General features: G+C 33.1%; 3 protein-coding genes and 1 pseudogene across 8 annotated transcripts; 2 read left to right on the top strand and 2 right to left on the bottom strand.

Annotated features, from left to right (window-relative positions):
* The first annotated feature begins 798 nt into the window (after positions 1–798).
* Positions 799–4,303, top strand: LOC132166350 (protein KINESIN LIGHT CHAIN-RELATED 1-like; annotated as a pseudogene).
* Positions 4,304–5,885: 1,582 nt separating this feature from the next.
* LOC132166552 (RING-H2 finger protein ATL16-like) lies at positions 5,886–7,314 on the bottom strand. Its single transcript, XM_059577389.1, has one exon. The coding sequence runs from the start codon at positions 7,164–7,166 to the stop codon at positions 6,189–6,191; it is 978 nt and encodes a 325-aa protein (XP_059433372.1). The 5' UTR covers positions 7,167–7,314; the 3' UTR covers positions 5,886–6,188.
* A 6,177-nt stretch (positions 7,315–13,491) lies between these two features.
* LOC132165804 (hyoscyamine 6-dioxygenase-like) lies at positions 13,492–15,921 on the bottom strand. The gene is made up of 4 exons (XM_059576490.1): positions 15,706–15,921; positions 15,209–15,459; positions 14,684–14,999; positions 13,492–13,752 (listed from the first exon to the last, which is right to left on the bottom strand). Exons 1-4 carry the CDS (start codon positions 15,919–15,921, stop codon positions 13,492–13,494), a joined length of 1,044 nt encoding a protein of 347 aa, XP_059432473.1.
* Positions 15,922–22,755: 6,834 nt separating this feature from the next.
* LOC132165987 (dehydrodolichyl diphosphate synthase CPT3-like) lies at positions 22,756–27,190 on the top strand. 6 transcript variants are annotated; one of them, XM_059576718.1, is made up of 3 exons: positions 22,756–22,893; positions 24,358–26,063; positions 26,593–26,820. In XM_059576718.1, the coding sequence occupies exon 2, from the start codon at positions 24,401–24,403 to the stop codon at positions 25,271–25,273; it is 873 nt and encodes a 290-aa protein (XP_059432701.1). In that variant the 5' UTR covers positions 22,756–22,893; positions 24,358–24,400; the 3' UTR covers positions 25,274–26,063; positions 26,593–26,820. The 6 variants fall into 6 exon arrangements, with proteins under 6 accessions (XP_059432701.1, XP_059432697.1, XP_059432696.1 ...); XM_059576714.1 differs by having other exon boundaries at positions 22,757–22,893; positions 24,204–26,063; XM_059576713.1 differs by lacking the exon at positions 22,756–22,893 and adding an exon at positions 27,002–27,190 and having other exon boundaries at positions 22,917–26,063; positions 26,593–26,711.
* The last annotated feature ends 321 nt before the right edge of the window (positions 27,191–27,511 follow it).

A 27,511-nucleotide genomic window follows, 5' to 3' on the forward strand; every position in this document is an offset into this window, starting at 1 on the left:
AAAATGGTAGTTTGAAAACATGAAAAAAAATCTATATTCTCAAATAACAGGTAATGTGTGTATTTTTAAAAACACAGTTTTAAAGGTTGAACTGGTAATGTGTGTAACACTATATTTAAATAAGGTGGCACTGTATATATCATTAAATATATAACAAAACTAAATTTTAATTGAAAATCATCTCCATTTTCACTTAAAATTGAGATCATCCTTGCTTGAACTTGTATGCTTGATTCAAACACAACATAAATATTGATAAAAAGGAAACGTGCATTTAGTCTCTCTAATTATCAATAAATTTATAATTTCTCTCAAATTTTACAATTTTTGTAATGTTCTCCCAATCTATTATTGGGATTGCAATATCTACCTTCTGCCATGAAAATGACAAAAATAACCCTTATAAAAAATTTAAAAAAAAATATATATTTTTCCTGAATTTTGTCTTCTTTTTTTTTTTTTTTTCTTTTTTGTTATTTTAATTTTTAATTTTTTTTTTTATCAGTTTGAGGGGCAGAAAAAAAAAACATTACAATTAACGATAGAATCATTAGAAAGTACATTACAAATTTATTCCAAGTTAGAGGGAATAAATGTAATTATCCTTAATAAGAAATGTTAGCCGTCGGAATGTTTTCTCTATTTCCTTCAGTAACACGATGTTGTTATGAGAAAGCATGAAGTAATTTTAAGTAGTCTATTTGTATTTTATTAAGAATAATATGACTATTAAAATCACTATTACACTTGTGATCGATCATTATTAAATTTTAATTAGAAGATAATTTTAATAATCAAATCATTCTATGACATAATTAAACTACGTAAAATTACTCGCACCTCCGATTCGGCTTGAGAAATGGCGATTACAAGGGTTTTTCGAAGGTTTGAGAAACACTAGCTTTCAGCAAATCCTCACCATGAGAAAAGCTTCGATATTTCTTTCACAGCTCTCTCGTCACGAAATCAAATCCTTTGCCCCTCTTCTTTCTAGAGATTACGTATCCAATCCTTCTTCTTCATCCTCACCACTAGTCTCACCCACCCATCTCAAGCCGTGCGCCAAAACCCATGGCTTATTGCTCAAGTCCAACCAATGTAGGAGAAACCAAATTCGAAATATGGACACCCTTACCCCTGTTCTTGTTGAGAAACCAGACGAACTTGCACAGGCTTTTTGCTCTGCAGGGAGCGCGAAGGAAATGCTCAAGATTTTTAAAGACATGGAGTCATGTCTTGATGAGCAAAAGCTTGGGATGTTTTCCGTGTTACTTGGCCTCAAACTTGGCACGGAAGGTGAGGATCCTGAAAAGGTTCTACCTTATGCAAATAGAGCTTTGAAAACCTTTGAAAAAGATGATCCACCGTATTCTGAATTTCTTGTCCTGACTTATTTATCTCTGGGTACTGCTAATTTTAAATTGAGAAGGTTTGCTGAGAGTTTGGGGCACCTTCAAAAGGCTATTAGGATCTCGGATTGGTTAGAGGCAAATGATTTAAGTGGCAAGGATTTTTGCGTGTTGGTTTACCCAGTGCTGAATGTGTTGGCCAGAGTGAAGATGGTGATTGGGTTGAAAAAGGAGGGTCTAGAGCATCTTGGGAAGTTGGTGGAGATTAAGGAGAAGATGTTTGGGAAAGATAGCAGGGAGGTGGGTGTAGAAAACCGGGATTTGGCTCAATCATATGTTTCACAGTCATACTTTAAGGAGGCCTTGCCATACTGTTTGAAGGCATTAGAGATACATAAGAAGCAGTTGGAGCAGAATTCGGTGGATGTTGCATATGCTAGGAGGCTTCTTGGGGTTATCTATACTGGGTTAGAGGAGCATGAAAAGGCGTTGGAGCAGAATGAGTTGTCGCAGAAGGTTTTCAGTAATTGGGGTCAAAGTTCTGATTTGATCGATTTGGAGATGTTTTCTGCTAATGTGCACATTGTACTGGGGAAGTATGAAACCGCTATTAATACTTTGAGGGGTGTTGTTGAGATGACAGATGAGGATAGTTTGACTCGGGCATCGGTGTTTATATCAATGGGGAAAGCGTTGCATTTTCAAGAAAAAATTGAAGACTCAAAAAGGTGTTTGGAGATTGCTTGTGGAATTCTTGACAAGAAAGAGATAGCCTCTCCAGTGGAAGTTGTTGAGGCATACGTGAAGATCGCGATGCAATACGAAAGTATGGAAGAGTTTGAAACTGCGATTTCATTGTTAAAGAGACCAGTAGCTTTTCTTCAGAAGCTCCCGCAAGAACAGCCCTCCAAAGGAAAAGTTAATGCAATGATAGGGTGGTTGTTTTTGTTGACGGATAAGGTGGCAGAGGCTATTCCTCACTTGGAGTTGGCAGCTTCAATTTTGAAAGAGACCTATGGTCCCAAGAATTTTATACTTGGGTATATCTACAACCATTTGGGTGCAGCATACTTGGTATTGGATAGCCGTCATAGATGTATCTCTTACCCCTCAGCTGCTGAGACGTTAGCTGTTGCAAAGGACATCATGGATGAATCTCTTGGCCCTCATCGAAGAGAGTCAATTATGGTATGTCAGAACCTTTCAACAGCTTATGATTTCATGGGAAGGTATGATTGCTTTTCCTGGTCTCTCATCTGTTTTCCTAGATGGTATTTAATTAAGTTATTGGTTATTGGAATAGAATTGTATTTCGTAATCTGTTCATTAATGTGGTTACTTCTGGGATGCTCTGCAATATAGTCGCTTCCTTTCCTTGATGGCTTTATCAAACAGATTATTTTATGTGTAGGATAAGTAATGAGTTCTCTTGGGGAATAGCTATTATTAATTATTTGTCACATAAGAAATAATTTTTTTTGATAAGTAATCAAAATATCAATAAAAGCGTAAGGCGTCCCTAGATACCTGGGAAGTGTACAAAAGAAGCCACCTAGCTTATAAGGGCAAAAAGAACAAAAAAATCATGATGTCTAATCGTCAAAAGAGAAACAAAAGCAGTTGTTCAAAGATACAATGTGCTGAAAAATAAAGATTTACTCTCCTCCAAAATCCTCACGGTCCTCAAAACTGCTATCATTCATTTCTTTTCAAAAACACCACAAAAGGCACGAAGGCACCATCTTCTACACAACAACACTTTAAGTATTGCGAGCAGTCCTTATCACATAAGAAATAAGATTATGTTAAAAGTAAACATTCTTTTAAAGTCTCAACCTTTGTGCATTGGAACCTTTTGTCTGCATCAACTTGGATCTGCTTAATGTTCTCTCTTTCAAAATGTGAACACTAACCATTCCTATTTAATGTTTCTTTCCCACTGCTCACATTGTTAGTCTTCAAAAGTCTTATCATGACCGCCGTGAAATTTGGGCTTTAGTTACACCCACCCAATCCTGCAACGTCGGGGGTAGTATTCATTGAGTTTTTAGCATATTGTGCATGTCTTCCTCAGAAATCTAAACCACCCTCGGGACTTATAATCTTGGACTTTAAAGCTAAAAGTATCTGGAAATGTATCTCTGTCTCAGATCCAAGGAAACGGATTTTGTCAAGAGTTCTGGAGTTGACTGTTTGCTTAAATTGAATTTATTTTGTGGCTTTCTTCTACACCTATTGATTATGTCTATTTCTGTTGCAATTGTGTTAAATATAATGTTGTTTGTTGGACTGTTGAATTACTTTATTTTAGCTCCCTATCTTTAATTATTTCCATGGCTTTCTCATTGAGCACTTAGTGTTAAGATACATGCATAGATGTGAGTAGCACGTCATGTCTGCATGTATATATATTCATCATGGCAGCCATTAAGTGACACAAAACAAATTGTAAGTTCAATTTGTCTTTATCTTAAGCTATTGGGGATGATGTTATGTTTGTTAAGATGTCTCTCTTGGTTTGTGCAGCTATGATCTAGCAATTGAATTCCAGCAGCGAGTAATCGATGCTTGGGAAAGTCATGGCTCAAGTGCTGAAGATGAGCTCAGAGAAGCACACCAACTTCTTGAAAAACTGAATCAAAAATCTCATGGTGCATTGCCAAACAATCTTCCCTTTAAGGTATTGTCCGTGCAAATGCCCTATCCCTCAATCTAATGACTCTTCTAGGAGCTCACAACCTGATATTTTTGATGGTCAAGATCAATCCTCCAGCAAAATTTAGTGACTTCCTGTACAAATATATCTACTTCATAGTATATAACACTGCTTGCGTGCTAACGTTTAGGTTAGGTGTCTAACATCAAACCGATTTTCCCACTGTATTTTTGTCCTCTATGGCAGTAATGGATTGTGTGTCAAGCAAGCCGCAATATAGTTTTAATTATGCTTTTGAGCCAGTTATTGCCCATGATTAATGATTACTTTTCAGTGGTAGGAAATCGTGTTAGCTTATGATAGTAAAACTTTGTATATTTCTTGGAATATTACTATGATGTTCATATCTACAAGACCCAGTTTCTAGACATTAGTCATGATGTTGTCCACTTCTACATGTTATGTTACTTTCACTTTATTCTGATTTGTAGAACAGAAGGAAAGAGATTTTAATTGATCCACAAACAGATCAAGACCCTCTAGAATTTATAGGATAATTTGTCTAACAGAATTTATAGAATATTTCGATGGAAACTTTGTCATATCGACATTTATCACTTCATTATTTATCATATTTATCATCATCGATTAAAGAATTCTAGAGAATTTTATCCGGTGATAAATAATGAAATGATAAATGTTGACAAAAGAAATTGTCAGCAATAATTTGAAAATAATCATTGAAATTTGAAAATATCTACTTGGTAGAATATTGTACGAATTCTAGGGGATCTTGAACTGAACTTAGTTTCTTCTTCAATTAAAAAAGAGAAAAGAAAATAGAAATTATAGCACTAAACTGTTCAGTTAGTGATTTTTTTTTTCGAGATTAGCTATTGCCATAACGTTGAACTTTGAATGACATTTTCTGAAGAGTGATAGTCAATATTAAACCCTCAAGCCCAGATGGGTTTAGCCTTGTTTGATGACATTTTACAAAAAGTATCTCCAGAGAGCTAAAGGTGACCAAGCTACACTCATGGATTACCCAAGATGCGCCATGCTAAATGCAGAGATTTGTAGAAGAAATCTCATTCTTTTGAATATACTAAGAACCTGTTTGCCCTTGCAATTTTGTATATCTAAAGTGTGTTTTTAAACAAAATTGCAAAAAGTATCACGTCTAAGAGTGTGTTTGAAAAAAATGACGGTATGAAAACATGAAAAATTCACGTTTCAAATGGCAAATAAGGGGTGCATTTTTAAAGACACATTATTTTAAAGATCAAACCGCGATTTTACAAATCGTTTAATTGCATTTTTAAAAATTTTGTTTTCATTAGTTGCTTATGAATGAAAGCAGTGAAAATGTTTTGCCGATTAAACAAAAAGAGTAATGCTATATATCACATTTTTATTTTACAATGTTGATGTGGCAATCTTAACTAACTTTTTAACTTTTTTTTTCAGCAAGTACTGATCCAAAGGTTGATTAGAATCGTTATGTCAGCATTGTGAGATAAAAATGTAATTTTAAACATTACTCAATACAATTTTTTTTTTTTTTAATAGTCTTTTTCTTTAGATTTGTTGTTGGGGAGCTCACTTTCATAGGTTTTTTTTTTTTTTGTTTCATCGTTATCTTTTTCCCCATTTGCTTGGGGAAAAAAAAAAAGAAAAGAAAAAAAAAATTTTGTGCACTTCTCCAACATGTATATCATTGCTTGCAGGATAAAAGAAGTTGGAGATCATTTCCAATGAGAGCTTTCTCATGCGTTTGCTTATAGTCATTCATTCTATGGGTCCCCTCATCTCTGGCTTCCATTTTCTTTCCACTCCACCACCTCTCTATATCTCTTTCTCTCTCTCTCTCTCTCCCCCCGTGTGTGGGAAACTCTTGATGAAGGGAGAATCATTATCACTCATGAAGGATCAAGAAACAGAGACAATCTTATCCACTCCTAGTGGTTAAAGCAATCATTCTTTAGCTCATGCCTACATTTCAGAGATCAGGGTTTGTCTAATTTTCCCAGTTTTGTGTGAATCTCTCTACACCCATCTGTTATCCTTTCATGTAACTATTCAATAATCTGTTAAAAATTGCAGCATCTCCACTCCAAAGCAAAAAATGAAACTCAAAAAAGACATGAAAAGAAAAAAAGTAGATTTTCTCAGTTCTCACATTACAACTCACACTCTGTGGGAAGAATTGCATTTCTGGATCCTCTGCAATGTCTAAATGGAAAGAACGATCTTCGACCTCTGCTATCACAATCTTCACTTGTGCTAACCTCGCTCTGATGCCGATTTTGTTGAACGATCGCTTGAACGGTTAAGTAAAGTTGTTGATCAGCTGCAGAATCCATTGAGAAAGATCTTCTGATAGGTTGAATAAAAAATTGATCATCTTTCTTTCTTACATCAATGCACTCATCACCCATGATAGAAACATGGTGGAACTTTCTTGCTTTTAAGTTTCCTGGCTTCTTTTCCAACTTTCTTGGTGAATGACTTCTAGGCTGCAGCACTGGAACTTCTAGTACTGAATCATTTCTTTCTTGTTGCCTTTGTGGTAATGTGATTTCATCTTCTCCACCCAGTTCAATTACCACAAAATCTTCATCACTGCCCATGAGACTACTGGACAAGAGCTGAGAGTCCTGTGGTGAAGAGCTCGGCGCAACGATATGATCGACCCGATACCGGCTTGTCCCGGAAATGCTTGATCTGCAGAGAGGACAATTGGCATTGCTTTGAAGCCATATGTCAATGCAATCCAAGTGGAATGCATGGCTGCATTTGGGAAGAACTCTAAGCATATCCTGTTCTTGGAACTCATTCAAACAAACCACACAGCAGACACCTCTCGCCTGATCACCTTCTCTTTTGAATTGAAAAGTTGGGATTTCACGAATTACCGATTCATCAAGCCCGTGATTCCACATTGTGGGGGAGAAAGCTATAAAGGGATCTTCATTTTGACGAGCCTGCAGTACAGAAAACCATCTCCGCAGATTATCTTGATGCCAATTTGAGCAGCACTTGGTCACAAAGATGTAGTAGCCAACAAGTAAGAAAGCTGTGGCCATGATGCATAGCACAGCAATGGCTAATATGGGAAAAGCAGACTCTGAAGTTGGGTTTGGCTGGTTTGGTGCCATAAGCAGTAGTTTGAGAGATTTTTGAAGCAGAAATGGAGAAGAAAGATATATATGTGTTTGACTAATGGTTTTACTAAGATCTTGAATGGAAAGACTCAAACAAGTGAATCACAAACAGTAATTTATATTCCATAGAGAGACTTGAGGAAAGTGGGGCTAGAAAGTTTTATTTTAACATAAATAAAGAACCCAATTGAATGCATCATGCATGGGCTGAAAAATTCCAGGAACATGCACATGTGCTTCTTTTGTGTGCATAGGCATACATGGAGATGAGAAGCCGCAGGGTTTGACTTGAGGTACATGTGGGAGCTTGAAAGCTTGGTATTTCTTTTTGTTATATTATAATCATAGAGTCGGTCCATTAACTCGGATATCCTGTTTCTTTTTCTTTTTCTTTTTTTTTTTTCTTTTCTTTCTGTCTCTCTCCCCTCCTTTATTAAAAATGCAAGACTTTTCACACATGACAAAACCTGTCTCCCAAGTCAAAACCCATATAAAAGTAATGGGGGACTTGCTTGTGGCTCTATGAGTAAAACTTAAGAAAGAATGGCCCCAAGTCAAAACTCAAGTACATGCAGCACATTATTTGTGTTGGTAATGGCAATTGGAAAAATGTTTTGAGAATTATATTTTTACTATAATTTATTTAACAACTCACATGGTAGCATCTTAATGATTAGAAAAATTAGCCTTTAAGGTGTAGCTCAATTGGTTGAGGACCACGTCTCATGTCACTAGTTAGTTCGAATCTTCTCTCCCCCCTTCTTGTACAGATATGTCAAAAAAATAAAAAAGTCGATACACTATTATCACATCATCCCAGTGAAATGAGATAAGATGTGGGTGTAGTATGTAGTATTACTCTTACTCTTAAACATATTAAAATCTAAATGGCTCCGGTTCCTGTTGAAATTAGACTCAGAAATTGAAACATGTACACGTAATAGAACACAAGGAAACACATACATGTCTCAATTCCCACGAGCTCAATTTTAACTGGAATTAGACCCACGTAGAAATAGAATACCTTCTTTCGGGTTTGATTTGGATCCAAATTCAGTGGGGGGTGTCGTAGACTAAAATTGGGGCTCCATTCCAAAAGGGTCATATTCCAATTGAACCCGGACCCATTTATGAGGATAGTGGATTATTTTATAATTACCAAAAAAATCAAAAATAAAACTTGTACGGTCCTAGTCCTACCATTCTCCAAAGCATCATTGGGCTGGTTACAAAAGTCCAAACCCTACTTCCAGGCCCAAAACTAGCCCACGTCACTCACTCCCTAAAAATATATATTTTGAGTAATTATGACTTTATGCTATAATGTTGGACCTCTATGTTTAATATAAAAGAAAAGGGAAAAATATAAAAAGCCCCTCAAACTATCAGCCATTTGTAATATAGCCCCCCAATGTTCAAAATGTACTAATAAAATAATTGTGAAAAAAAAAAACCAATGGACGAATAAATACAAAAAAAAAAAAAAAAAAAAAAGGTTTTTTGGAATAAATAAATAATTAGTTACTGTAATTTGCCTAAATTACAAATTGCTTCAAGTCGTATTAAAGTAAAATCAATTTGGTAGTTTGATGGACTACTTTAGTACTTTTTTTTTTTTTTTTTGGGAATATCTCAAGAACCGTACCTTTAATTTTACCTTAATACGACATTAAACAATTTGTAATTTAGGCAAACTACAGTAACTATATATATATATTTGTTTTTATTTGCCCATTGGTTTTCTTATATTTTTTAAAAATTGTTTGTTTTTTTTTTTTACAATTATTTTATTTGTTAAAAGAATAGGGGTATTATAGGAATATAAAAAAAAGTAGCATTTTTGATACATTTTGATAGTTTGCCTTGGGGGCTACTTTAGTACCTTTTGAACATTAAAAAGTTATATTGCAAACGGTTGATAATTTGGGAAGCTTTTTTATATTTTTTCCAAAAGAAAAAGAAATACTCCATATAATAAAATGAGAAAAATATGGCAAAAGGTGAGGCTGTTTTCTCCGCTTCTCTAGCTAATTTGTCCCCTTTCTTCACAATGTCATTATTGTGAGAAAAATTAATGAGAGTGAATTAATGTTTTTTAATTGCCATATTTAATTCTAGGTTGAAAAGAGAAACACAATTATTTATTGACTTTTTCTTTTTTTGTTGGTTTCTGGTTGATCTCTATCTTTAATTGTGGATTTCTCTGTAGGTCTCTCTTTTCATTATTATTATTATTATTTTTTAATGTCTTTCTTTTTTCTAATATTTCCTTCATTTAGACTTATTCCTATATTCACACCTTCTAATCATTCAAACAAATTTCTAAAAAAAAAAAATCAAATCTACATTCAAGCCAAAAAGAGAGGACAGCCCGACAAACTCACATAAAATATTACACGCGGTGCGTGCAAGGGTTACACGTACCATGGGTCCATGACAAAGAGAGAGTTTTCTTTGTGGTTTATTTTTGTGAGTGTACACAAAATTGAGTGTTTAGAAAAAAAAAAAAAAGTGACGTGCATTTGAGTACTAGCCTACTAGGCGACCAAAGAGATAAACTAATAATGAAAGCGAGGGAGAGAAAGGCTTGCTCAAACTATACTTTTCATTCATATTTGGCCAATTGACCATTTCTGATTAAAAAAAAAAAGGCTTCGTCCAATAAGACACAAATTGGGGGTATTACACGTCTCTAATTATTGAGGTAGTATCCACAAACTTACGTCCTACGTGAACATAATACAAGACACAAACCATACTCGTAAAAGAAAAGGGTTTTTATTATTTTTTTTTTTTATGGGTTTGCATATATACTTGTATATAAAGGGACATGTCTTACAAAGGACACAAATTGGGGGTATTACACGTTTCATATAGAGTTTTCCTTCAAACTGAGTTGGAGGAAATTCATCTAACATAATCTATAAAAATAATGTGTTTCTCACATGAAATACATTATTTCATAGAATAGGTTAGAAGAATTTTCTCACACATGTCATTTTTATAGACTAGGTTAGAAGAATTTTCTCCAACCCAATTTGAAGAAAAACTCTATCCGTCTCACAAAATAATAATAATAAAAAAAAAAAGGAAACGTGGTGGAGAGAGAGAGAGAGAGTGTGTGTGTGTGTGGAGTTTAGAGGACTGAAATAGCATGACAAAATTTAAAAAAATGTGAAATAACAACTTTGCCATTCTTTTTAAAAAATCCGACTCCTCTCTAGTTCAAATGAATTTGGACTAGAATTTGGTTCTTGAAATGTGTCGGTTCCGGTAAAAATGTGAACACGTACATTTCGTCTATGTTGTTTAATGAATATCCCAATGCCATTTTGTAATATTACTATATGCAAATGAGATTTTGATTTGTTCTTCTTCAATTGTAATTAATATGCCTAAAACCCTTGTTAGAACTCATGCAAACTAAATGCATATGCCAAGCTACCTACAAAAGATCAGAACAATTAACAGTCAATTATCATAGAATGAGTACCAAATTAAGCTGTTAAATGAATGTACTTTTCTCATGAAATTAAGATTAATGAAAAGAATACCAAATTAATAAAAGAAGCAACTCTTAAAAAAATTTATACAAAAAATAAAAATAAAAATAAAAATTAGATATTTAGAATTTGATAATTATCTCATTAACTAAATTAAGTACAGCAACAAAAGAAAATAATTTCTATGGTATATTTTAGTAGGTTGATGCTATTATATATTTAATCTTTGAATAATTTGTAAAGAATTTGGACTCTTCTAATTATTTTATTCTCAAGATATTTTTGTGCCAAATTATTGAACCTAGTGTTTACAAGTCTTTCGATGACTACTATTGAGTCATTCTTAATCAGTTAATCATGATATATTATATTAATAGTTTATGAATATATACATAAAAATTAATGAAAGCTACACTTTTTATCTCTAGCAAAGTAGCAATTCACTGTTTCTTGATTTTTTAATTAGATATTCACGCATGGGATTATATGCAATTCAAGATTCGTTTGGGATTATATATATATAGTAGTACCATTCGAGGAAGGCGATTATATCGATGCTTGACCTAATATTTTACGGGAAAAAGTTTTTATCTAAATTGAATTATAGGAATTATCTACATTAAACTAACAATTGTTCTTAGAATATATGTGATTCTCATATACTCTAAGGAGATATGTCATGAATCACAATGAAAAATTTATTTTATTTGAATGTCATAGTCCCAATCAGTTTCTAAATCTGTAGCATATTTCAGCGAATCACGTTCTTAATTGGCAATTACCCTATCCATTACTAAATCTGCAGCATATTCCGGCGAATCAAGTCCTTAATTGGCCACGGTCCGGTCCATTAAAACTTTCTCAACTAGACAATGATTTCTTTGCTTTTTCATCTCCTCTACAAGTGCATTCCAAAACGCAAACTCCTTCGCTGCCTCTACCATCAGTGACAATTCTTTCATATATATTTCAGATAATTTCTCTATAATTGATTAGTGATTTCATCCCATAAAAGAATGAGAGAGAAAATGAAAGACAGATTGGAAATCTCATATTGCTACCCTGAATGTTTCGTTTAAACAAAACATTTGAAAACGACTAAATTAAGGGAATCAAAATCTAAAAAAAATAAAAAATAAAAAAATAAAATTCACTTCATAGATCGTTGATGACAATAAATATAGAGAAAAGATAAACAAGAACTGCTGTAGAGCTTAAGCAACACCAAACTTACCATTGTACTATTTCAAAATAATAATAATAATAATAATAAATAAAAAAGGAAGAGTTTGAGTAGTCCTATAACAACTAATAATATTATCTTGTTTATATTAAAAAATGAATAGACAAGATTGGAAAAAAAAGCTTACTTATCTTTTTACTAAAAATAATATTGTCCATTTATTTTTTAACTGAAGATTTTAATTAAAAAAATTCGCTGGATGTAAAGCCAAATCCATTTTTAACTAATTATTAGCCTGTTTAGTTTATGTGTCCTAATCACCACTTTCGCTAACCACAACCTATATATATATATATATATATAGCCAGGATATACGTCATGGATACTGTTTTTTCTATTTATTTAAATGATTAATAATAATAATATTAGTTTATTGATTGTGGGAGATCTGCTTTCATACTTGTCTTATATTATATTATATACAGGTTGCAGCTTTTTGTGTCGTGCTTGTCCGATCAAAACTCAACTGAAGCTGGATTTTATATATAAAAATGATCAAAAACAACAAGGATTTGCACTCATGTTTATGCAAACAGATCACCATATATATCAGCTTCTTTTTTTTTTTCAATATTAATTTGTTTAACTCTGATATCAGCTTTTTTGATGCATGTGGATCAGTTCATGGCTGACTATAAAAGGTTAGATTGCAAAGCGTTTTGTTTGTTAATTTATCCCCTTTACACCCTAAAAACAGGCTTAAGAAGCGCGTTCCTTCCCTAGGCAACACGATAACCATTCAAGCTTTTTTTTTTTTTTCTTTTTTTTTTTCAATATATATATATATATATATAAAAGTAATTACTTTTATTTAGGCAATACTCTACTGGAGAGTATTGAATGTTTATTTATTTATTTTTTTTTTTCACGCACACGAGTTAAGCTCGAACTTATTACCAAATTAGATATTCTGCTCAAATTCTATTCATTTATTTTTTTGAACAAATTCAAACTTATTTATGAACTACTCTATTAACTTAATCATTATATATATAAAGTAAATGTCTTTTTTTTTTCTTTTTTTTTTTTTTGCAAATCTATACTAATTATTAGTTAATTAATAATTGTTATAATTTTATTATGTTGAGCTAATTATATAAATTAATTTGAATCTTAAAACATCTAATACTGATTAGACAAAGTTTTCCTTCAAACTGGGTTGGAGGAATTTCTTTTAACCTAGTCTATAAAAATAACATGTATCACTTTTTTAATAATATATAAAATGCACATAAATTTTTAATAAAATAACTTTGTTTATATCGACTCTATATGTTTGTCTTATAATACTTTTCTCTCTCTCTCTATAATAAGAATATATATATAAATTAAAGTTAATTTACAGCATGATATATATACCAAACCATACACGAAGGCTGTTCTATCACAATCTTGTTGATGCCATTGTCCCTGCGTAATCTTAGCAGATTGCATGCACAAGCCAACTCATGAGGAGATTTTATTCAGCAACACAATATAAATTTGTACAACTTTTTAGAAAGAAGAACCCTTTCTACTACCAAAGAGTATATATATAGCTGCTTCTTCTTCTTCTTCTTCTTCTATTAATGCTTCATGTGCTGTAGCTCTGCTGGGAACTTATAAACTGCAGCACTAATTCAGCGTTGGCGCCCCTACACAAGAAGTTCCTTTGAAACTCTTTAAACTGCATGGCTCTATAGAGCGGGGGATAGCATGCATTTGTCAGAGCTTTTGCAGGTTCTATAAGGCTATCATTAGAAGGATATATCAAGAAAGCAGCAGATGTTCGAGCAAAGCTTGAATTTGTCACTGCTCGATGTTCAGCACCTTTAAGTTTCCCATTGCTGATTATCTAATCAACCAGATCATATATATATAGTCATCAAATATATGTCATGCTAAATTGAAGCCTTTTAATTAATTACCAAGAAGATCGATTAAGAAACTCATAGATTGTTTGTTTGGTATATTAATTAATGCAATTAATTGGTAAATTTTGCCATAGAATGAGGGATATCCATTACCAAAGCGAGTGTTAAGAAGGTACTAAACTCTGAGGAGTGCTAGGATTATAAACAAATTTTGCAGAAAAACTTTTACAAACTAATGTGGCACAACATGATTAGGTTTTTTAAAATTTGAACTTATCTTATATCCAATCATGTTGTGTCACATCAGTTTATAAAATTTGTTTGTAAATCTAGCATTCCTCCTAAACTCTTACTACAAAGTCATATACACAATAACACGATAATTTGTAATTTATAAAATAATTAGGCAAAAAAAAAAAAAAAAATTCAACCATATATATATGGTTAATTATTTTACCAAATTATGAAAAATCAGATAAATTTATAAGAAAAATGTAGTAAAAATAGTAATATCTCAAGCATTTTCCTACCAAATCTCATATCTATATATCAAGAAAACGGAGAGAGCTATCTCCTATTAATTAATGAACCTCCATTACACTCCCCCCCTCCCTAAAAAAAAAAAATCATAAATAAATTATATATTTGGTATATATAACCTCTAAAAGTAAAAGAATGGCTTGCAACAACAGATTCTAGCCTTTCTCTTCAATTTTAGTCGATAGTAGAGTATCATTATTATTATTTTGGCAATTAGTAGAGTATTATTTAAACATATGGAACTAAACAAAAAGGGCAATTATTAATAGGAGAAAAATAAAGAAATTAATTAAAGAGGGGAAAAGAAAACATGCAAGAAGTTACTACAAGGGATCATATGGCATGGCCATATATATATATATATATATGTACCTGTAAAACATAGCCTACGTTGACCACAAAGGAATGAGGAAGAGGCTCAACCCCAATCCATTCACCATCATTGAAAACTTGAAGTCCATTTTCTTCTTGAAGTAATATGGTAATGAGGCTAGGGTCCTTGTGATTGGCTAATCCCAAGGTTAAGCTTGGGTCTGGGCATGGTGGATAGTGATTAACCATCAGCTCAGGATTTCCACTAAGCCCCCCACTCAAATAACTCCTGCTAAGTCCCAATCCTTCACAAAGCATCTCCAAAATTTTCTCTCCAAACTTTCTTAATTCTATCACATATTCCCCAATAACCTTCCTGATCATTGCCAATAAAAACATGATTAGTTCCTATAATCATCAATATTGCATGCAAAAGTTTATAATTTTGAAATACCATGTTTATATTACATAAGAAAAATGCTATTTAGTGTACTGCCATACGGCTGAACCTTTGAATTCTCACTGCCACATCATTTCAACTGTATAACAGTCATATAACAGTCTACTAAATAGTACTAACGTTACCGGTATCTAAAAGGCTTTTCAGGCCAAAATTGCATGCATTCCTCTAAAGGATAACAAGGGTGTGTTAGTGCATCCCTCCAGTAGTGAACCTCCTCAGCTGAGTAATTTTGACTGCTTGTGTAGAACTTGCAGCTTCTTTTGGGGTCCTTGGAGCGTTGGCTTGCCTTGTCCTTTGTAGGCATGGCATGAAATTGTTTGAAAACACCCATTGCATCATCGATTAATTTCTTGGAAACTCCATGATTGATGGCCTGTTTCATTATATATATATATATATATAAAGATAAAATTGACCCAAAAAAGGAACATACAAATTACAGAAAATAATCATATATATTTCATAGAAGTATATACTCCTAAAAACTACTAAAAGATGATTTCCTTTTCAAAGAACTTTTGGAAAACTTTGCCTTTTATTTTCTGCGAAGACAAAAGAAATAAGAAAAGGGAGGAAAATAAAAAGGTAAGAAAGAAAGGATTTAGTTTGAACTAATTACCTGGAAGAATCCAAACTCTTGGGTAGCTTTCATAATATGCTGAATGATTTGGGTCTGATCATGAGCTTCAAGATCAACGACAGGAATTGTTTTGCAAGTCCGAGCAAAAAGCAGCTTCCCGGGTCTTTTCTCCGGTGGGTGCACAAAAGATTCAGGAACGAATTGAAGATTAGGCCAGCTGCTTGAAAGAAATTTCTGATCCATGGTGATCTCCATATTGTCAATCTCTGAATATTATTAAAACAGAAATTAATATATACACACACATATATATAGAGAGGCTGAAATATTTGGCTGTAAAGCAAGGACGGTTGATTGGTTGAACATGGGTCATTAGTAAAACGATTGCAAGTTTGCCGCTTATATAATAAGCCAGCCACATGCATGGACAGTTGATACAATAATTATTTTAATCACAATTCCTTGAATCGAGTCCTTTTACCGAAGAAAAGCTTTAATTTTATTTCTAGGTAAAACAATAAATAAATAAAAAATTATTGAGTTCTTCGAGAAGGAAGACATGCTTAAAAACCCTCTTGGTTGTTTCAGAAACGTGTAGGGATTGACCCAAAATTATTGATTTTTTTTTTTTTAATATATATAAAACCGACAATCACCGGCCGACAAAGTATTTTCAGTTATATATCTAATCAATACCCATTATGCCTTTTTAAGCTGGCACCTGAAAACCAAAAAAGCTTGAATTTATCAACAATATATTGATGTCCATATGGAATATGAAAGGACCGGAACCCAACTCTTTTGACAATTGCAAGCCAATTTTTAAGACCTAACATAAAAGAGAACACTAGCTAGCATGATCACCATGTAGGTATTTGGAAGCAAATTTATAAAGTTAATTAAATGGGTGTTAATTTGTGTCGAAATATATATATGAAACTATATAAATTGAGACCCATTAACCTTATTTTTCTAGTTTTATGTTAGGAACGTGTCGTATTCGCTCAAAAAAATTATCGCCCTAATATGGAGTATTGAAATGGTAGACAATTTTTGACTTGGATTCATCGCTATGATATATATATATATTTTTAAATTTTTTATTCAAAAGGATTGGAAGGGGCAACCAGTGTAGTTTCTCCCCTTGGGCGTGACCATCGGGGTTCCCATCCGCTGTTGAATGTCCGGTTTGAGCCATAGCTACTGTCTGAGAAGGCGAGCCCGTCACCATAACCCCACCAAAGTGTGTGCCGGTAGAGCCCCTTCATAGTAGCATCTGGTTCACGCATCTACTACCGCAAGCAGATTCGAACACACGACTATTAGGATGAAAGAAGTTCTTCTACCAATTCAACTACCACCTTGGTGGTTATCGCCATGATATTGAAAGAAGATAATATTATTGATTTTTGGTCATTGTGATAATGCAAAAAGAGGGTGACCCAATCAGTACGGTGGTATCAGCATCAAGATTATTTATTAATTAATTGGTAGTTGATCAATGGGATATGTCAAAGAATGAAGGAGCCATTATTATTGTGTTGATTTCATACGTGTACTTGCAAGACTATACAAAATCTCAGAAGAGTTAATGGCAAACAAAATCTCGGAAGAGTTAATGGCAATCTCCCCATTATATATATATATATATAATAAAACTAGAAAGATGCATTGAAAAGCATTCTTCTTAAGATTGAAAGATTCGAGAGGATGCAACCCGAAACCGAAAGCAAGCAAGCAAGAAATTACTTATTTCTAGCTAATTAGCAAAGTTCAGTGAAACAAATACCATCATGATCATCACCAGACAAGTTACTGTTTCCTTTAAAAAAGAAATACATTTGAAGCATTTTCTATTGTTAACATGATGTTCAATAAGGAACATACATATATATTCTCGAAAAGCAATAAAATCTTGTGTATGTAGTACTAGCTGTCTCTTCTTAGGGAATCATTTGTACGTACATGTGGGTTTTCTTATTATAGGAGGCAATTAAAGCTAGCTTGCACTAGTTATTGTTATTTTATCCTTGAAGTCAACTGGTGAATGCAATTGATCATTTTAGTGAACCCTAAGTGACCTAGTTTGCTTTTGAGATCTTAACGCATCATGATCGCATTTAATTGTAGAGTTAGCGTTCGAATTCATGACCTTTGGTTTTGGTATCATGTTAAACAACTGCTTATTCTTGAAACTTTTGATAAATTTAATCGAAATTGCAGAAAATAAAAATAAAATCATTACCATTCAACATATTTTGCAACGTATATATAGAGATCAAACACTGTGGAGGAGACTGGTTGGTTGTTTTGGATATATATTTGTTTATTTCCTTAATTTTTTGTTGCATTAAGTTGGTTTTGGTTTTTGAGTGGTGTGCTGTGTGTACAATATCTGAGGCTGTTGTTATCTTGAAAAGGATAATTTGGTGATTATAATTCATTATGTTATCTATCTCTTTCGGACAATGTTGGAATTATTATAATCATTACAAAAGGGATTTTATTTTTGCAAATAGAGCTGTCTAGATTTGTTAACTCCCTCCCTTGCTAAGGCATTGTTTTCCTTGTTTGCTAGTTCTTGGCTTGTTTATGTTGTTGAGCATGCCTAACCCACATATAAGATAAAAACAAAAATTTAAAGGTTGATCATATTTTGTTATGCAGGTAGAATTATAACATGTAATCATGATTAATGCAAAATCACGTCCATATGTCACATCCATGTCATCATGATTGGTTAACTTTGTACTTGTATATTCATAAGATTTGTTTGCCATTTCTAAAAATATATGTTAAGCCCTTCCAAGAGAATATATACCAATGTTAAGGAAAATTGTTAAATTGATTAATATGGTTTTTACCTTGTGACAAATGAATCCATGAGATTTCAAAATAAAAAAATAATTTTGTGTTGTATGTTTGTGTAACAAATAAATTATTCTCTACAATTCTCATCAATTTTTGCCGGCATAAGCTTGATAAAATTACAAATTTATCCTTAAATAAAAAAAAAAAAGTTATGATTGGGGTGGTCAGCCACCCCCATAATCGACTAAAGGGGTGGTCGAATCACCCCCAAATGCCTATATTCGACCATTGAGAGTAATTGAACCACTCCCATAGCTTTGGGAGTGGTCTATACCACTCCCATATTTGACCACTCGGAATAATTGAATCACCCCCATTAAGCACCTCCTTTAACTGATTATGGTGATGGCCAAAAAACTCTAAGGCCCTTGGGAGTAGTTCAGGTCATTCGGCCTTCTTTTTGCCACACCAACCCAAACCTTTTTTTTTATTATTTTTTTCTTTTTTCTTTTTTATTTGAAGATAACTTTGTAATTTAATGAAGACTCTGTAAAAATGTATGACTTAATTAACTTTGTTCAGAGATACTTATTTGTTATACAAACATACCATAATGAATTAAATATTTGATTATTTTGAAAACTCATGAATTTATTTATCACAGGTTCAAACTACAAAGACCAAATTAACAATTTTTCCTATACATCTCTCATAGATCTACATCTTTAATATCACATTAGTTTAATTTAAAATAAATACCACATATGAGATACGTATATGATATAAAAGTGAAAGTAGTTCTAAATATTTTGTGTACATATATATTGACAATAGAAAACAAAAGGAAAAAAAGAAAATTGTTATAAAACCATCATTATTGGTTTCATAGTACTTTACAACATCCATTGATCTGTCGGCAAAGCCATCTTCACCCATTTTAATTTGTTTTCAAGATAAAACACGAAAGAGACAAATATGACAATGACGGTAATCATAAAGATTAACTTAGTGCATATATATAGCCGTGGAAATAATTAAGTCTTATAGTACTTGATATTATTGGAGACAAGCACGACTAACTAACAGTCAAAATTGTCCATTTCAAAAAAAAAGAAAAAAAAAAAACAGTCAAAATTGTCTTTTAAAATTCCCGACCTGCATTGGTGGCCGGGTATTAATTTATCGGATTAGGATCTTCTACAATTTTTTAAAAATTGTAAATTTTCAAATTACATAATTTATGCTATTTTTAGGTATCGAAAAGCTTGAAAATTGTTACCTATTAAAAATGTGGCATGTTATTGAGGTAACAAAAAAAAAAAAAAAAGAATTTACTCCCAAAATGATTCATCTTTACTTTTGTAGAGATACTTGTTCTTCATAAAATCAGAATAAAATTTTTGGGTCAAAGCTTTTTTACAATATAGAAAACAAAAACCTAATGAAAATATATATACTTCATTCTTAATTTGAATATATTACAATTTTAATAGATGAAAATTTTTAATTGTTTTGATGCCTAAAAATAACTAAAATTACATAATTTAAGAAAATATAATTTTAAAGAAATAGTAGAAAATCCTAATCCGGGTATTATCTACATTGTAATATGTACAATAAAAAGGGATTAAAAAAAAAAAAAAAGGTAGAAACACTAGTGTCAAATCCCACTGTCCAACCGGAATATTAAGCATGCAAAGGTTGCCTCCATGTATAGAGCATTAGAATCGGCTAGATTGGAACGGCTGGAGTGGAGCACCATCGTGATGTTCGGTAAGAGAAATATATGGAACTCTGCATATGAGCCAGTAATTGGATTTGGGATTTTTTGTAGACAAATTATACAAGGTAACATATTTATGGAGATCCAGAGAAGAAATTAAGAAGAAGTTGTAGATCTGACAAGTGACAACAAAATGGATCAGCTAAGGCCGTGGCACGGACAACACACGCATGCATGGCAGCACATGATATGCACGCGCAAGAACGGAGATGGTCAACGGAAGCGGCAGAGGCCGGTGAGCAGTGAGAGAAGATAGGTGGTGCAAAGGCAGCAAAGGGTGGAGAAACATAGCAGATTTGGCTTCTAAGTTGCAAACCAAATAAGATAAGGAAAAAAAGAAGAAGAGAAAAGGTTGAGGGGAGAAAAGGGAGGAGGGTGTCGTAACTCCCCAGTCGGCGGTTACAAGTGAAGCTCAAGGTGGTTAAAGAGAAAAAAAAAAAAAAAAAACACGGGAAAAAAGAGGGAGGAGGAAACTAAACGATTGATGTGTGTCTCAGGTGACACTACAACCCTTCTTAAAACTTTACATTGAATTTTTACAACCAAATTAAGTATGACTCAACACGTAGAATAAGAATTACGTTCAAACTCAAAATCCAAAACCTTAAACTCGTAAAATATAGTGAATTTAATTATTTAATTAATCATTTTAATACGTTTGTTGAATTTTTTTTTTGGGTTTTGAATTCAATGAATAATATGAAAGTTATGATATTTAACCTTCTGCGAAAAAGGGGAATCAAATTAGATTAAATTAAGATTATAAATTCTTAATGAAGAAGATAGCATGCTTAATTTTCAACTCCAAGTTGTATTGACCCAACTTGTATTGGGGCAAGTCTACCATGATACAAGTATTGGGGCAAGTGTGTATTAAAAAAGTAATTAATTAGTTTTTTTTCAAAATATTAAATTAATAATAATTTATGTTTCTTTAAGGTTAGATATATACAAGTTGGCCATCCCAAGAATCCCACCAACAAAGACGAAAATATCTTGCAAAAATAATAGCAACTTGTTGGTTTTATTATAATTGGCACGTCCTTGATGCATGCACGTGGGATCGGCTGATTAGTTCCAATGGGTAAGCTTGCCACCTTTATATATATTTATATGAAGTCAACTGCTGGCTAGCATTTTAATGAGAGAAAAGCCTTCTATGGGTTGTGTCCTTAAAAAGAAAATGAAGTACAATTCTATTGTTTATAACAATCCACTTTAATATAGAATATTAACTAAATAATTAAAGTTATTATTCTTTATTAGTTGAAGTTTTTTATTAACTATTAATTTAACATAATATAAAAACAAATATTTTGAGTTCGGATCTTAATTCTTCAATTTACTCAAATTCTAACTATTCTATGTATTAGACTTGATGATTTGTTTAGAGAAAAATTAATCAGTCCACACATGAGAAAGAGTGTTAAAATATTAATTAAATTAATTTCATCATTTCTTCCTAAACTCTTAGAATAAGTAATGACTTAACACACTTTTTTATTTTATTATTAGTTTTTAATACATTGTGAAGATATTATTAGCAGTTGAGCTCAACTGGCGTGCTTTATATTGTTGCAATATCATTAAGACTTCTTACAAAAACAATAAAAATATCTTCAATGATCTGGATTTTTTTATATTATAATTTTATAAGATAAACTTCGATAATATTGCCTACAAAAAGACAGTGATGTTCATTTTTTATTATTTTGGTATGCATAGAAAGGTGCAATAATAGTAAGGGCGGGGTAGAGTATCTTCAACCTTTGTGTGTGTGTCCCTTGCAATTTGGTTGCTCCAATTGCACATTTTCAATTCTAAGAGATCTCCATCCGGTGTTAATTACTCAAATCAGGATTATTTGTTATTAAGTTGCCTGAATTTTACAGAAATTTAAGTATTTTAAGAGAGGTGAGTGTGAAGCTTACCTGCTCCGAACAGGTTAAGATGCAGGACTCACTTACTTTGAGCAAACGAACCTCACAACCTCTTTCTCTTGAGTCGTCCAAATTTCTGAAGCTTAATATTTCTAAAAAGAAGTTGGAGTATTCGGAGCGCATATTAAGAAAATACTCAATATTTCTAAAAGAATAATAATCACCTCAATAAAAATAAAAGTTCAAGTATACAAGATATATGGAGGGCCCAATTATCGACAGATTCCTAGTAGATCACTCCCCTATGTTGTTAAAAGGCCCGGTGGCCCATAACAGCCTAAAGAGGTCGACGATCCATAACTATGGGGTTGTCGAGAAGGCCCAATGATTTGCGGCCCAGACAATTATAAAGATCTGATTGCATTCTCACCCAGGCATAATAATGTCCAACAGCGATCAACCACTCCGCCAACTCAACTAAGGTTTTGCTCACACTGTGCACTTTTCTAGTCCAAGGAATCTTCATGTTCGTACTAAATTACTTGAGCATCGGAGTGGTCTCGCCGGATCATCTCAAGACAACAATATCTATTAAATAAATTAAACGATATTTTTTTTATTGACGTAAAATATTAATTAAAAATTGATTGAGTGCAGTACTATTTTATATATATATATATAAACACATCATATAATTTTCTATAATTTATAGTCTCACTCTCAGTTTCACTCGTCCGATCTCTCTACACACAGGTAACTCATTCTCTCTGATTTCTTAACTTCCTGTTTGTTTGCCGAGAAAATCAAACGTATAAAACGAAAATCGGATTCAGAACCTCTCGGTTTTTTCATTTCTTTTGTTTTCCTGCGTTTTCTTTAGAACCAAACAGATCCATGAATTTGATTTCGACAGTAGTAGTGGATGATTGTCATGTTAATGTATTTGAATTTGAATAGTTCTCTTTATATATCTGATTGAAACTGCGCCAAGTTCGAGTTACATGCGAAGGATATCCCACACTTTTTTTAATAAGTAATTGGCTCCGAGGGAGATTCGAACAAGTGAGCTAATTCACGACGTGCCGAGAGCTAGGTTAAAGGATATCACACACTTTGTATTGTTTCGAGCAAATTGCAGTAAATTTATCTCTTGCTTAGCTGATTATATTTGCATCTTTGGGATTTGCACATATCAAAATTTGCGAATTAGTTTGGGTTCCATTGATTCCTGAGTTCGTGATTTGTTATTGCTTGTTCGCCTCTGTGCTCTAATTTATCGTTATTTTGGATTCCAAAGCTTTCTATGTTCGATGGATATGCCCACGATATGTGTTGGTTCTGCCAAATGATTGATACTGTCATTCCTTTGATGCGTTTAGCTGTTTTCCATGTTGAGTTTCTTGTTATTTTGATGATATTTTTCTTTGATGGCCTGTTCATTGCAATTGAGTGAATTTGTTTTGTTATCGTGTTTTGATGCCAACTTCTGCTATTCTATCTGTTTTGTTTTAGTTTGTGGAATGCATAATCGGCTCATATCCAATTTAATTGGATTGATGCAATGCACGTGTTGGTTTGGTCATTCTTTGCTTTGTTTGATTTTCCTTGCATTTAGTTTGAGTTCATTCTTTTATGCTTATTCTTTTGGGTCAAATCAGTACAACACTCTGTTGGTTTTGTCACTTATAAATGCTACATTATGCATTGGGAGAGTGTTAGTCCGGGTTGCCCACTTTTTAATTGAGCTAGCACTTTTGTTGTCTACAATATCATGGTTTTGGGTCTGTTTCTTGGTCACAAATATACATGAGTTGTGTGCGACTTTGGTAATGGTTGATGGCTTGTCTTACACACAAATTGGAACAAGAAATGTGTAAATCATTGTTATAGCTGGCTACAGATAGCACTGATATTTCCCTTTCTCTGTTGCTTATTATCCCTTGAATGACTGTTTGATTAAGTAATCAAGCTTTGTAAATAATCTATATTCTCTTGCTCGAGGAACTCATCCAATGATGGAAAATGTGTACCTATTGAAGAATGTTATGCTGGTCTGATCATAGGTCTCTAAACAGCCGGTGAGCTGCATGGAATTAGTAGTCAATTAGGCACACCATCTTTGGTATATGTTATACAAACTTATTTGTATGGGCTTTTTGATGATGTAACTTTGTTATTTTACAAAAAGAAAACTGAATTTCTACTCTGTACTGACAGGTTCTTTTGGTTCTGAGATTTAGCATTTATACTGGGTTTTAGGATGGAGAAAGGTATTGGGAGTAGAATAAATCAGATCTGGGGGAACTTGGTTACTTTCATGCGCAGAAGTATTTTTTGTGTTCTTTCTGTTGGTCCCATTCCTAATCATATTGCCTTCATCATGGATGGAAATCGTAGATATGGTAAAAAGCAGAATTTGATGAAAGGGACTGGACATAGGGTTGGATTTTTGGCTCTCATGTCCATGCTCAAGTACTGCTACGAGTTGGGCGTGCAATATGTAACAATCTATGCCTTCAGCATCGATAATTTCAAACGTTGTCCCGAAGAAGTTCAATCTTTGATGGATCTGATGCAGGAAAAAATTGAAGGGTTAATCAAGGAAGAGAGCATAGTAAACCGCTATGGAGTAAGGGTGCACTTTTTAGGGAACCTGAAACTGTTGAGTGAACCGGTCAGGTTGGCAGCAGAGAGGGCTATGATGGCCACTGCCAATAACTCCAAAGCAGTGTTGTCAATATGTGTTGCTTACACTTCCACCAACGAGATTTTACATGCTGTCCAAAAATCATGTGAAGAAAAGTGGGAGGAGATTAGTAAATTGAATACAAGTGGATCTGGATATGGCTTAATTCAACTTGGATGGAATGAAAAGGATGAAAGGGAGAACCTTATTAAGCTAATAGATATTGAAAAACATATGTATATGGTAGTTGCACCTGATCCTGATATCTTAATTCGTACTTCTGGTGAGACCCGCCTGAGCAATTTTCTTCTCTGGCAGAGTGCATACTGTTCCCTGTACTCTCCTTCTGTGCTTTGGCCGGAGATTGGTTTTCGGCATTTCCTTTGGACAATCTTGAACTTCCAGCGGAATCACTTTTATTTGGAGAAAAAAAGGAAACAATTGTAAATCTTGCAGTGGGTGGATTCACAACTTTTTGGGCCTATAAAGCGACTGTGCCACTTTCTCTCCTTATGTTCATTAATCAAACTTTGTAACAAAATCAGATCCATGGGCCTGGATCTTCTTTTTTTTTTCAGTGTCCTTTGTCCTAATGTTTTCTTGAGAATGTAAAAATAACCATATTGCCTTTTAACACCATAGGATATGCTTTACGATGCCAAATGTTTTGGATGATACATCGATGTGAACAAGAACTATTTTGGGCACATAGTGTTGTATACTTTAATTGGAACAAGAGAGACCATAGCATAGGATTATTGTCTAGGAGGCTATGCTCTCTCTCCCCCCCACCAACCACAGATCTTATTATTGTTTCTTGTTTCTTTTCCACGCGATTTTTTTAGGTTTCCTGCATATTTCCAGCACTTACTCAGCTCACTTGATTTGGCAATGGGGATAAAGGAGTAGGGCTTTTGCAGAGGATTAGTAATTCGTGAATATGATTATCAGAATATGCTTTAACATGGTTCTTTTGACTTAGTAGATTAAATGCTTTAACATGATTAATTTCTGCATTTGTTACTACTTCAATGTGCATAACGTATTACATTTGTTGACAAACTTTTTTAATTTTCTTTTCTTCTGTGTACTCTTATCAAAATGAAACTTATCTTCAGGTTAGCCCTATCAAAATGACACTGAAACAAAGGCAATCAATGAAATTTTGCTTAGGCTAGCAGTTAAAGACGCATCCTTTAGAAGGACCAAAATAATTCACAAGCAGACCTATCTTAAGGTTAGCCCTTTTCTCGTTGAATGCTCAAACTTATTTACTGTGTTTCTTATGCGCTTTTCAGATTTATGCAAATTGCGTGTGATATTAGGATGAGATTTATGACTATATATATATATATATATATATATATATATAAGATGCCTCATAGGCACGTTATTTTCTTTCTCAATGTCAGATTTTGCAGAATCACTGATTATGCTTCTTTTGTTTTGTAGATGACCAATCATATGTGCTTCTTTTCCTGCCTCATGAAATTTCTTCTCTTTGACTAGTTAATAATTATGAAGAAAAAGTAAATTGGCATTATTGAAGTTGCTTTACTAGGTAGGATGTCTTATTTGATAGACCATAATAAATCACACTAGATCTATCCATAGGTTAGACCTTCTTTCACCTGAATGCTCTTAGAGTCTTAGTCATTTTGAATCTATATATTAGACGCTTCAAGTATAATCCATGGCACTACCTTTTCTGGAGTGTCCATTTCATTCGACATTCATATAGTAATTTAGTATATCTTTATTGTTAGGGTATAAGATTTTATTGCTGCATAAAGCTCCAAGGCACCCAAGAAGCAGGCATATATTACTGTAAGAAAGCATTGGCAATATGCTCAGGAAACTAAAGGGTCGTTTGGTAATGGACTTGGTAGGTAGCAATAGAAATGTCTCTATTTAATTAGGTTTTCAGTTATGTTTTGGGATTGATTGATGAAATGTTCTTGATTCCACATGCAACTTACTTGAAAGATATTTTCCTTGCCATTGTTTTTTGGTTCATAAAATAAATTTTCTCTACCCTATACAAATGAAGATCAATGATGTAAAAATGAGCTGCACATTTTCAATTTGGTCTAGTGTAAACAAATGTACTTCTATTTTCTTTATATTGCTAAAATTTTACGTGATTTCGTCCTATGCCTAATTGCGTATGTGCAGATTGGAAGCTTGACCTTGATGACACCCTTAGTAGCAAGCAGGTAGGAAATTATTCTAGTGGGCAAATACTATCCTTTTGCTTCACTATTTCTGAACAAGGAATGCTACACTTTTCAAATGATATGTCACAATCTAATGAGATGATGATACAGTTTTCAAAATAATAAATTACATAAATTAAATTGTAAAACATTATTTGGAGAGCAGATTTTTTTAAACAAAATAAAAAATAAAAAGTATAGCATTTCTCCTTTCTTTTCTTTTTTTTTTTTTTTTTTAGTAAAGCATTTCTCCTTTCTAAACTACTTTCATGATCCCTCATCGAGAATTCCCACGTGATTTACTGTGAGTTTGGGAAGGAAGCAACACTTCTCCTTTTTCCCCACCATCATTTCCACCATTAACACTTGGAAGAAAGACCATCATTACTTTGTTTTACAAAACTTCACAATTGCAATTATCAATTGAAAAACTAACGACATGATTGGTAAGCGGAATAAACCGTTATGA

The sequence above is a fragment of the Corylus avellana genome, chromosome ca11 (genome assembly GCF_901000735.1).
Source record: "Corylus avellana chromosome ca11, CavTom2PMs-1.0".
NCBI lineage: Eukaryota > Viridiplantae > Streptophyta > Magnoliopsida > Fagales > Betulaceae > Corylus > Corylus avellana.